Source organism: Ambystoma mexicanum, chromosome 6q (assembly GCF_040938575.1).
Source record: "Ambystoma mexicanum isolate Mex_15411 chromosome 6q, UKY_AmexF1_1, whole genome shotgun sequence".
Taxonomy (NCBI): Eukaryota; Metazoa; Chordata; class Amphibia; order Caudata; family Ambystomatidae; genus Ambystoma; species Ambystoma mexicanum.
Window position 1 is genome coordinate 1,602,863,690 of NC_090937.1, and position 12,210 is coordinate 1,602,875,899.

The following is a 12,210-nucleotide window of genomic DNA, read 5'->3' on the forward strand; positions in this document are numbered from 1 at the left end:
CCGCTCAAGAAGGATCCGTCGACGACCCGACGTCGAACTCTGCTATTCCAGGTACATTGGGGTGGTAGAACTATTTTAGAAGGAAATAGGACTCAGAAACAATATATGGAATGGGCTTGTATTATATGTATTTACAGCTTGCCCAGGTGGGGGGTTCCTCACACAGAGTTGTGTCTTGGGTAGAGGCCAGTATTCTGCCTATTGTTTTAACCAACCTGCTTTCCTCCTAGGTCTATTAACTGATTTGTATGACATTTGAACTGAGTACAGTTGATGCATATTAATTGAATTGAAGAAGTAATTGTGATACCACATTGAGACTGTATATATTTACTGTTTTAGATTAACTGGAGCACAAAGTGCGTTATTGTGATTGTGTATATAACTTGACCTTATTTATATAAAGAATTGTTTTTATCTCTAACAGTGTGTGGACATTCCTTTGTGCGTGCCTGGGGCCTACACTGTACTTAAGAACCAGCCTGCATCACCTCCTGAGAGCTAGGCCTCGATTGATCACCCACGTTTTACCAAATAGAGAATCTTGGCTGGGGTCCACTGCGCCTCTCTTCTGACATATAGAGAGCAGGCTTACAGATACCCCCCTCCAGTCTTTGCACCCACCAAATGAGAAATTCAATGTGCGTGCAGGATCAAGGACAAGCGGTGCCCTACTGAGTGGCCAGTTTCAGGATCAGGGCAAGGAACTGCATGGAAGAATGGCCACTCTGAATGTATGCGGATGCAGTAGGAAGCCCCACAACTATGTATAGAAAACACACCGCTAGCTGCACAAAGTACAATGAAGCCATAAGAAGCTCACACTGCAACTAGAGAAGGGTCCTATGATAATGCCCAGGAGGCAGAATAGTGGCCGGACGGGTTTTCTCCCATTAACTACAAATGTCTTTTAAAAAGAGCTTTTGTAGGAGGCCTCCGTTGGCTCCTTTGACGAGATGCTAAGCAACTTTCTCTAGCCTACACTGTGCGACGTGGTTGGTTCACCTCTCAGTTAATTTCCTTATGAAACACTGACATCTACCGGTGAAAATGAAAAACATATTTCCAAGTTCTAATGCGCATCATGAGAAAGAAAAAAATGCGACATTGGAAAAGGGGCGGGGTCAGAATATTCCTTTACTGTTTTAATAGCGGGGTGCTATTAAGTATCTTCTCTCGCCCCGCGTCCACGCGAAAGACGGCTGGCAGAGGGCACATTTAAAATGTTTGGGAGCCCCTTTGGGCTCGCTTATCTACATAGAGCTGGGAAATCCAGGCCGCATTTGTTAACATTTGCTCATGTGGTGTCGTTGGAGGGCAGTGGGGAAGCAGAAGCTGCGTTTTTGGGGAGCATGCAGTTTCATACAGTTCTTGCAGTTTGCGTGGTGGAGGCACATTCCCGATCGCACACGGGATGGGAAAGGCCAGGTTCTAAAGTGACCGACTCTAGAACTGGAGCATCCGTCTTCGCTTACGCCTTTCACTTTCAGCCTTAAAGATAAGACTTGTGAAGTCAAGCTCCTGCTTGCATGGGTTAGGTCAACCTGTCTGGAGACAGTATTTCACCCAGTAATTAATGTCAGACTACAAATACCAAATACAACGGAAAAAAAAAGACTGGAGGAAACAGCCGACAAGGGGCAGCTTGGGAGCTCGAACTGCGCATGCCTGGTTTCCAGTGAAGCATTCCTAGGTAAAGGACTGTGTGCTGAATGGATAATGGAGACAATTGCTTTCCCTGTGCAGATTGCAATGGGAGCTGTGCCTGGTGTTATCATAGACATATGTGCCACGCCTTTAACTTCATTACCCTCCGAGTGTATTATTCACTGTCAGAACCAAATAGCTGAAAGCAGGGGGGTGAACTTAATGTCTGGTTACCATGGGAACGCGCATTACACTCTCCAAGACCGCAGCATAGAGAAAGGCAGCAGGGGAGCGGACATTCAAAACGACCGAATCCTTTACCAGAGTCACGAGAGCCCATTTCAATTGAAAATATCACGTGATAAACCTTCCACAACCCCGGCCTTCAAACCACCCTAGATTATACAGCAGATGCGGAAATCGAAAGATATGGGCCCCAGCCAAGGAGTCACACGGGTTTTAGTGTTCACCCTCAGCGCAGAGATATGGGACCCAGCCAAGGAGTCACACAGGTTTTAGTGTTCACCCTCAGAGCGGAGATATGGGACCCAGCCAAGGAGTCACAGGTTTTAGTGGTCACCTTCAGCGCTGAGATAAGGGACCTAGCAAGGAAGTCACACAGGTTTTAGTGTTTACCCTCAGAGCGGAGATATGGGACCCTGCCAAGGAGTCGCACAGGTTTTAGTGTTCACCTTCAGCGCAGAGAGATGGCACCCAGCCAAGGAGTCACATGGGTTTTAGTGTTCGCCCTCAGCGCAGAGATATGGGCCCCAGCCAAGGAGTCACACAGGTTTTAGTATTGACCCTGAGAGCGGAGATATGGGACAAAGCCAAGGAGTCACACAGGTTTTAGTGTTCACCTTCAGCGCAGAGATATGGGACCTAGCAATGAAGTCACACAGGTTTTAGTGTTCACCCTCAGCTCAGAGATATGCGACCCAGCCAAGGAGTCACATGGGTTTTAGTGTTCACCCTCAGCGCAAAGATATGGGACCCAGCCAAGGAGTCACATGGGTTTTAGTGTTCACCCTCAGCGCGGAGATATGGGACCCAGCCAAGGAGTCACATGGGTTTCAGTGTTCACCCTCAGCGCGGAGATATGGGACCCAGCCAAGGAGTCACATGGGTTTTAGTGTTCACCCTCAGCGCGGAGATATGGGACCCAGCCAAGGAGTCACATGGGTTTTAGTGTTCACCTTCAGCGCGGAGATATGGGACCCAGCCAAGGAGTCACATGGGTTTTAGTGTTCACCCTCAGCGCAAAGATATGGGGCCCAGCCAAGGAGTCACATGGGTTTTAGTGTTCACCCTCAGCGCGGAGATATGGGACCCAGCCAAGGAGTCACATGGGTTTTAGTGTTCACCCTCAGCGCGGAGATATGGGACCCAGCCAAGGAGTCACATGGGTTTTAGTGTTCACCCTCAGCGCGGAGATATGGGACCCAGCCAAGGAGTCATATGGGTTTTAGTGTTCACCTTCAGCGCGGAGATATGGGACCCAGCCAAGGAGTCACATGGGTTTTAGTGTTCACCCTCAGCGCAAAGATATGGCACCCAGCCAAGGAGTCACATGGGTTTTAGAGTTCACCTTCAGCGCGGAGATATGGGACCCAGCCAAGGAGTCACATGGGTTTTAGTGTTCACCCTCAGCGCGGAGATATGGGACCTAGCAAGGGAGTTACATGGGTTTTAGTGTTCACCCTCAGAGCGAAGATATGGGACCCAGCCAAGGAGTCACATGGGTTTTAGTGTTCACCCTCAGTGCAGAGATATGGGCCCCAGCCAAGGAGTCACATGGGTTTTAGTGTTCACCCTCAGCGCAAAGATATGGGACCCAGCCAAGGAGTCACATGGCTTTTAGTGTTCACCCTCAGCGCGGAGATATGGGACCCAGCGAAGGAGTCACATGGGTTTTAGTGTTCACCTTCAGCGCGGAGATATGGGACCCAGCCAAGGAGTCACATGGGTTTTAGTGTTCACCCTCAGCGCAAAGATATGGGACCCAGCCAAGAAGTCACATGGGTTTTAGTGTTCACCCTCAGCGCAGAGATATGGGACCCAGACAAGGAGTCACATGGGTTTTATTTAGTGTTCATCCTCAGAGCGTAGATTATTGGACCCAGCCAAGGAGTCACATGGGTTTTAGTGTTCACCCTCAAAGCGGAGATATGGGACCCAGCCAAGGAGTCAAATGGGTTTTAGTGTTAACCTTCAGCGCGGAGATATGGGACCAAGCCAAGGAGTCACATGGGTTTTAGTGTTCACCCTCAGCGCAAAGATATGGGAGCCAGCCAAGGAGTCACATGGGTTTTAGTGTTCACCCTCAGAGCGGAGGTATGGGACCCAGCCAAGAAGTCGCACAGGTTTTATTTAGTGTTCAAACTCAGAGCGTAGATTATTGGACCCAGCCAAGGAGTCACATGGGTTTTAGTGTTCACCCTCAAAGCGGAGATATGGCACCCAGCCAAGGAGTCAAATGGGTTTTAGTGTTAACCTTCAGCGCGGAGATATGGGACCCAGCCAAGGAGTCACATGGGTTTTAGTGTTAACCTTCAGCGCGGAGATATGGGACCAAGCCAAGGAGTCACATGGGTTTTAGTGTTCACCCTCAGCGCAAAGATATGGGAGCCAGCCAAGAAGTCGCACAGGTTTTATTTAGTGTTCAGCCTCAGAGCGTAGATTATTGGACCCAGCCAAGGAGTCACATGGGTTTTAGTGTTCAGCCTCAGAGCGAAGATATGCGACCCAGCCAAGGAGTCACATGGGTTTTAGTGTTCACCCTCAGATTGGAGATATGGGACCCAGCCAAGGAGTCACATGGGTTTTAGTGTTCACCCTCAAAGCGGAGATATGGGACCCAGCTAAGGAGTCACATGGGTTTTAGTGTTCACCCTCAGCGCGGAGACAGGGACCCAGCCAAGGAGTGTCACATGGGTTCTGGTGTTCACCCTCAGCGCGGAGAGCTAAACCTTTGTTTAGCCACCGTTCTAAAGATCTCCTCTACCTGAAGGTAGTCCGGCCACATACGTGACAGGTGTGCAGAGGAGTGCCCCTTGAGAAGCAGCAGACTTTCTATCACATTTAAGAATTCCTCGCCAAAGGTAACGCTAATGCTGCCGCATATGAACAGCGCAAGATTCAGGCGGTGCAAGAAATGGCCGGAACATTAGTTCATTATTACTAAGGAAGGATACTTGTTGGTGGCGTCACCAGCCAAGGAAGGAATTGGGCCGGAACAAGAAGCAGCGGCGCTCCGGCAAGAATTGTCTTGCCGGAGCACCTAACCGTAGAGACAGGAGACCCCAAACCCCTTTCAGAAGACTCTGCAGCGCCGCCAAGTCTTCTCTGTGCGTTGAAGGGATAACCCGGCCTCAGAACAGATCTGAGAGTGCCATGCGCTAGCCCCTGTGTCTGAGGACAGGGCAATGCTCTGGCAAGACATAGCTTTGCCAGAGCGCCGCTGCATCTTGTTGCGGCCCATTTCTTGCGCTGCCTGAACCTTGACAAGAAACCCCATCACTGGTCCTTTTGCTAAAAATGATGAGCCGGGCAACCAGGAATGTGTGACAAAATGCACTACATAACAGCCGAGACCATCGCTGGGTCATACGGGCCACAGGATTGGGTGATGATGAAACGGAACCAATCTGGTAAAGAAGAGAAATATTCTGTGTGCAAAAATGAATATAATCATTAAACAGCACAGGTCTCACCCAATGCACATTTACCCCAACAGAAAGATGATTAACACCACCACAGATTAAGAACTAAAGATCTCAAAGTGGGACTGTAAAGTATTCAGAGGAGTCATAACTGGGCCTCCCTAAGAAAGGTCACAGCGATGGTGGCTTCTCTCACGCCAAGGGAAAGCCATCTTCACCACTCGCCTCATCTGGCCTTAGGGCGCCACTCTCCTCCCCCCCCCTAAACCAATCCACCTTCAATCGGATCGCACGCAGCCTGGCAATTTGCATTTGCCTAAGGCCATACTCCACTCAGGCCATGCCCCTCTCAGCAGGACTGGGTTGCCTCTTGAACCCGTCTCCTCTCCTCATGCCACCCAGGGCTTCCTTGCTTCCTTCCAGGTCCGTGTGGGCCATTGCCTTCCCGGGCGCACCACTCCCCTGAATATCCCCACGAATGCAGCGCCGGGCTGGGGTGCTTATTCTCTCTGGCCGCACCCCTCACAGACCATTGTTTTCTGCCGGCCTCCAGCTTCCATACGCAACCTGCCCAACTAGATGCCCAAAGCCCTCGGCACCAAATCGAGAGTGCGACCCCTTCCCCACCAGGGAGCACACTCGTTTCTCCCTGCTCCTTGTTTTCTCTTTCCTCCTCTGCTCTGCTTTCCCCTCTTTTGCAACTGTACAAGTCCAACTCTTTTTCTTTTAACTGCCTGCTCGGAAGTCTTCCAAGGTAAGTCCATTCTTGTTGGCAGGGGAGACCTGCACATTGTCCCTAGTCACAGTGTTCCACGTGTCCCAGGTGGTGGGGAACTTAGTACAGGCAGGTAAGTCGGTCCTTATTTTACAGTCAAAGCAAATGGACATTTAAGAAACTTTTAAAACACTGGCGTCTTGCGTTCTCCTGTTCATTCCTTCATTCGCCCTCCTACCTACAGCTACCCATCACCCCTACTAACTGGAACCCATTGGAGCCGGGGGTTACAAAATGATAGCCGGATGAAGGTGGATTCTTTACAAGCTGGGCTGAGTCCGAGCACAAAACGGACAGGAACTACCTAGTAACATTGCAAAGGCATTCACTGAAACATGCGATTAATGACCTGCACGCGAAGTGAAGGTCAGAAAAGGATGTTCGGCATCCTCCAATAGGAACACACAGGAGCTGCGAGGTGATTGGTGATGCACCCGAGGGCGAGGGCCTTGGTGCACCGATGGACACTCCTGCTGGGGGCTCAGATCAAAGTCTGCAAAGAGGCAGCTTTCTTTTGGAAAAGGTTTGCACTTCTGCTGGAGTTGCAGGAAGCGAGAGTAACGTCAGTACACATAGAATCTTCTAATCATTTGTGGAAGACTTGGTTTACTGCACAACTTCACTGACACAGAAAAGCATCAAATATAGCCCTTTGAGTTGACCAAAACAGGACTGTTGACACTATTCAGGCTGGCATTATTGATAAAATAACCACTACCCTCCAAACGATGACATAAGTGACAAGAATAACTCACAGGGGCATTCTTGAGCTTGGTCAACACTACATTAAGTTGCACTGGTAGTGCCTTATTGGCAGAGACTGGGCAGTGACATAACACTGTTGTGTTGACGAGGAAATTACCACCAGGCTCCAAAATAGTGGTCCATGCCATGGCGGTCTCGTCCACTTTCTTTTCCCCGCGTTCTGAATCAACAAAATTGGGGGGAAAGGGTAGAGTAGGGTAGAGAAATGGACAGGGCCAACGCATTTAAGCTTCTCCCAGAGGCACCGGATGGTGAAACCAGAGGTGAAATACAAGCATTGTTTGTTTTTCTCTAGTGGTAAATACATCTTTTCCTGGCCAACCGTATCTTTGAATTACCAGCGGCAACGGAAAGGATCCAATTCCCATTTGTGACAATCTTTTAAATCCCAGTGTATAGAATGTGCCATATTTTGGAGCTACATGGTTTGTTGACAACTGTGCCGGATATTTGCATGTTCCCTTCCAAAGAGTTTCAGCTTCTTGCAATAACTACAGATATCTGCAGTATTATTGCTTGTAAATGTGCACAGCGCAGTTTGGGCACACATTGGGAGAGGAACCAAGGAATCCCATTGCACCAGAGGATTAAGCAGCGCACACACCCTTCTATTCAATGGCGCATATATTTGCCCTGCTAAATATAAGGAAAATTGAGAGCTGGACAAGCTAAATATAACATGGTCAATGCAGCAGACAGGGTACAGAAAGGGCCAGGAGACTAACTTGAATGTCTAAGGCACACGGCTATTGTAGTCAGTACTCCACCGGAATAGGACGCTTATTCAGACCTTACAGCAGCCTTTCATAGGGTTAATCAGTCAATTCTTTTGCAGAAATGATATAACTTGTGTATCCCAGAGGTACTTCTCAAGCTAATAATCCTGTTAAATAGCAATGCGGTGGTTCAGATGAGAGGGAGTTGTGTCCTCGCCCAGGGTGGACGACCCCCTTGTATTCTCACAGATAGTGAAATGGGATTGGGGGCCGCATTAGGACCATCTTGCTAAGCGAGTGAGAGCAACAGAATAGTTAATGGCTTTCCCCAATCATAGGGAGGTTCCGTGTTTATAGAAGTACATTTCCTTGTAGAAGAGTAGTGCAATGCTTTACGCCATTTCAATTAAATTTGGTTTAAACAAATTCATTTAGTGGTATATAAAATGAACTCGGTAGACTGAATCGTACTTGCCATTTTTGTTTAAGATCTGCGCATTTCAAACACAGAGGTCCGTAGTCTGCTTTTTAATCAATTAGTTTATAGAGAAAAGCAACTTTATACAAATAGGTTTTGACAGAGACCGGAGCAGGAAATGCATTTGATTTATAAACGCGATTGCAGACTACCGGAAGTGTTATATGAAATTGATAAATATTGTAAACTTTGTCAAGCTATTGTGACTTTATTGTATGAGATCAGTGGAAAGTTGTATTTTAACCAATACACTATGTTCAAATAAATGAGAGAAACTCCTTGAGAACCCACTAAAGGACCCACAATTAAAAAGAGTTAAACGCTGGGTTACACGCCCCCCCCCCTCCTAACCACACTCCATGCACCAGATATTGATCCAGATGAGCCTTCAATAAGTAAACGATGCATCTATCAGTACAGGGTATAGAGCTGTTCTTCTGACACTTTTTCCCAAGTGTTTTACGAAGCTGAATTTATTTTTGAAAAATCTACATGGGCGGACGAGGTAAGGGTTAAAATGAGTGGAGAGGGGGTTCGGGAAGGGGTAAAAGAACAGGGAAAGAGCAGGATTTGGGGACAGGCGGAGCCACCAAAAGAAAAAAAAAAAGAAAAATCGCATTTTTCAGCATCAGAAATTACTTTAAACAAAACTGTCAGCAAATGAACATAAAACCCAGTACAGTCATGCATCGGTTCCGAGAATAGTGTCCCCTTGAGCAAGATCGGCTTGAAAGTCCGAAAAGCTAAACAATTGTTCACTTGATTGGCCAAGACAATCCTATTCCCCCAATCTTCGTCCACATAATGCCATCATTATAGGTTGATAAGCAATATTACAAAATAAGATGATATCTTTCAAGGTGGCACACGTCGCTTCACCCTTTTGGGCAATCCTCCTGCTGCAGAAACTAGGGACCCCTTGCAGGGATTCCTCCAACACTACCTTGGTACTAAACAGAGCACAGTAAACGAATTGTATGTGATGGCTCCAGATGGTGTTGCAATGCTGACCTAAAGCCCAACTGAAGCCATCGCTTTCTGCATTACCTTCTCTGCACTCTCCTTAATGAGCAAAGCAAAATGGAGACAAATACAAACATGACATTATCACTTGAGCAGGCACAACACCTTAAAGGTATTCAATTCACTTTGGGACTTGGGCATTCTATCCATTTTCTTGATGTATCCTTGGCCTGGATGAATGGAAACTTGAAATTGACAGAGTGAAACACCATTCCGCATGCGCTCCATTTATACCAACCACCGAGATTGGCACAGGTCGTTTCTGCGGTTCAAAAGATTATCATCAGATCCGAGTGATTGAAATGGTGACTCGCTTGTTGAGTTAGATTTGCTTTAAGCGGCATGCTTGCTAGCTCCATGTTCTTCAGCAGCGGCTCCAGCTTACTGGGAGATGGCTGATTTACTGAATTTTCATAACTGCACTTTTTACAATGCGCCAAGCTTTGTCCAAAGATTGAAGACGGTACCTGTAGTCTGCCCTTATTTTGGCTTTCCCTCTGTTGAGAGTTGGTGCATCACACACTGAACATTTTGCAGGGCGATGCGAACCTCAGATGACAGAGGACACGGGATGGGGTTATTTCAGAGGCTCTGGGGTGAAAAGGTACATGAAACATGGGGACATTCTTGGTTCCAGGTCATGCAAACTTGCAACCAAAGTTATTACTTATTTTTTTTAAACTGCATCAGTCCTCATAAGAAAGTAGAAAGTATAAAAGGTTCATGAGTCAATGTTACAACACAACCAAAATGCTATGGTTTTCACTCACCAGCTTACTCGTTTTGGGCGTTTCCGCTGGTTCTGTAAAACAGAAAAAGTTTTTCAATGTATTTAACACCAATATAATAAGCTTTACAATGTGCATGTGGGCTCGACATCAAGAGTAAATAGTAAGGACTACTTCTGAAAGTCAATCAGACACGAAGTGGTATGAGTGGGGTTATGTCAATAGATTGTGTCACCCAGCGAGTGTGGGCCATCACCCGACATTCAGGAATGTTCACTTGCACGTTAACAAGCAAAGTGACACAGACTGCAGAGAATCCCTTTAGATCTTATATAGTTTGCACACTGGGATGGATTAAGCACTCGAATGTAAGATGATCCCTTTTAGCAGTGTCTTGAAATGAAGAAAGTGGAGGAGCAGCCACATTCTTGGCTGGGAAGGACGATCCTTTAAGAAGAACTATCCTCCCTAATAGTATCTATTTCGGGTACATCTGTAATTACATCAGAAACTAGATAAAGACAGGCTACAGCAAGCACAGATAAGGCCAACAGCCATGGCTTCTGTGTTTTGAAAATGCATTTGTGTCGCAAGAAGATACTGGTGTCTTATGCATCCAAACTACCCAACCAGATTTGTGGAACTCAGGACGCCGAGGGAAAGGGGTTTGGTGCCAGGGCCAAGTTTTAAGAAGGCGTTTTGCCTGATGGACAGGTAAACATATTCTGTGTTTTTACTTCTAATTTGCCATTTTAAGATGGTTTGCCTGTAAACCCTGTGGTAACCAAAAGTGCGTGGATGTCTATCACAGCAAATGGGAGGGGAATGTGTTTTAATGGGAACATTCTATGGTCAGTCTTCTTGGCATATACAACTGAGCAGGATTACAGCAACTCTGCATGCATTTTGCTGCCACATTCTAGAGCGAGGATGCAAATCCACAGCATAGTGTGCGGGTAAGAGAATCATGGCAGTAGTGCATGCTTCTTTCAGTGGGAGATTAGTGCCGGCACTGTATAAAAACAGACAACAGTGTGCGCACAAGTGCGTAGCGGCACTGCAGCAACTGTGTCCGGATGGACTGCATCCATTGTAGGCGAGACTGCAGGCTGTACATTGAACAGCAAATGGAGACAGATTTAGCCCAAATATAGGCTAACATTTCAGTCAAGTGCATCAGGCATATCGCCAGTTTACTCCCATCCTATGTTGGAAGCCAGCCCGACAGGAGTCAACACGCAATGCATCTCTTCCCATCCTAGGATCCTGGTTTGGATAACTTTACGGCATTTTTCACTGGCTGCATACAGAAGAGAAGGTACTCACCTTTTTGACTGAAAGTAAAATGGTCTTTGTAAGCGACTTCAATTCAACACTACAGCTAAGTCAATGCCTAGTCTGGGATGCTGATGGAAGCCCTTATTGATGTATTTTTATGTTCAGTTTGTTTACTCTGGATGACAACCCTTATATAACACCCCTCTCAGATTCCCCCTGACCCTGCTGAGCCAAGAAGTAGGTTTGTTTTGCAAATTTAAAAAGTTTATATGAAAATTATACAATATATATCTATCACACTTTGATAGTAAATTAATATTTGATAGCACACTTGTGAGGATGATAGTGATCAACAATGGATAATGTTACAGTGGTACACTCTTTTTGATGGCTTAGAAGTGATATAGAGAGGATAAAGTAGCTGAGAATGCTTTTATGGCTTCAAGGACAATGCAATGATGAATGAAAATGCAGTACAGAAAATGAACTTGATATGACTTCAACAAAAGACAATGTAATCACTTTTCTTTGACAATTCACCCCCCCCTTTATGCAAGGTAAAGAGATGGAAGAAAAGCACACAGTTCTCAGGAATGCAATCAAATATAAGTCAGTTCCCACACACAGGCAATATACTTTGATGTGGTATGCAAAGAAGTGAAAAATATGCTAAAATTATTTTAATTCCCTCTAGAGGTTCAGGATGGGTGACAGCTACTTTGTATTAGTTCAGGATCACTTTAGCAATGCTCTATGAATGATTCTCAGGTTGCAAACGAATTTCAGCAAAGGAAAGCAAGGACAAATCTTTTTACACGTGGCTGAAATTAAGCAAAATGTCAAATCGCGGCAAATTTAGTCGCGTGCGTCGAGCGCAATTACGGAGGGAGTATGAGGAGTAGCAAGTCGGTTTAGAGCTTGTTGGAAAGTTCCGGAGATACGTCCGATTTAGTAAAGGTAGTTTTTCGGTTTTGAAATTTTAAAGCTCAGAATGACAGATGACAGTTTTGAGGTTTAAAGATGACAGAATGACACGATTCTAGGAAGCAGTTCTAAATAGGGTAAAATAGTTTGAATTAGATTATTTTAAACTAAGAGATTGGGTTTTGCACAGTTCTGGCGGTACTCACACTATATT

At 46.2% G+C, this 12,210-nt stretch overlaps 1 protein-coding gene across 6 annotated transcripts in view; it reads right to left on the reverse strand.

Moving 5' to 3' along the window:
* The window catches only part of DCTN1 (dynactin subunit 1), a 1,327,898-nt gene that overhangs the window by 927,291 nt on the left and 388,397 nt on the right, over positions 1-12,210 (reverse strand). For all 6 annotated transcript variants that reach the window (XM_069632341.1, XM_069632339.1, XM_069632344.1 and 3 more), the window contains exon 4: positions 9,837-9,868. In XM_069632341.1, coding sequence (XP_069488442.1) covers positions 9,837-9,868 — 32 coding nt within the window. The remainder of the gene's footprint in view (positions 1-9,836; positions 9,869-12,210) is intronic.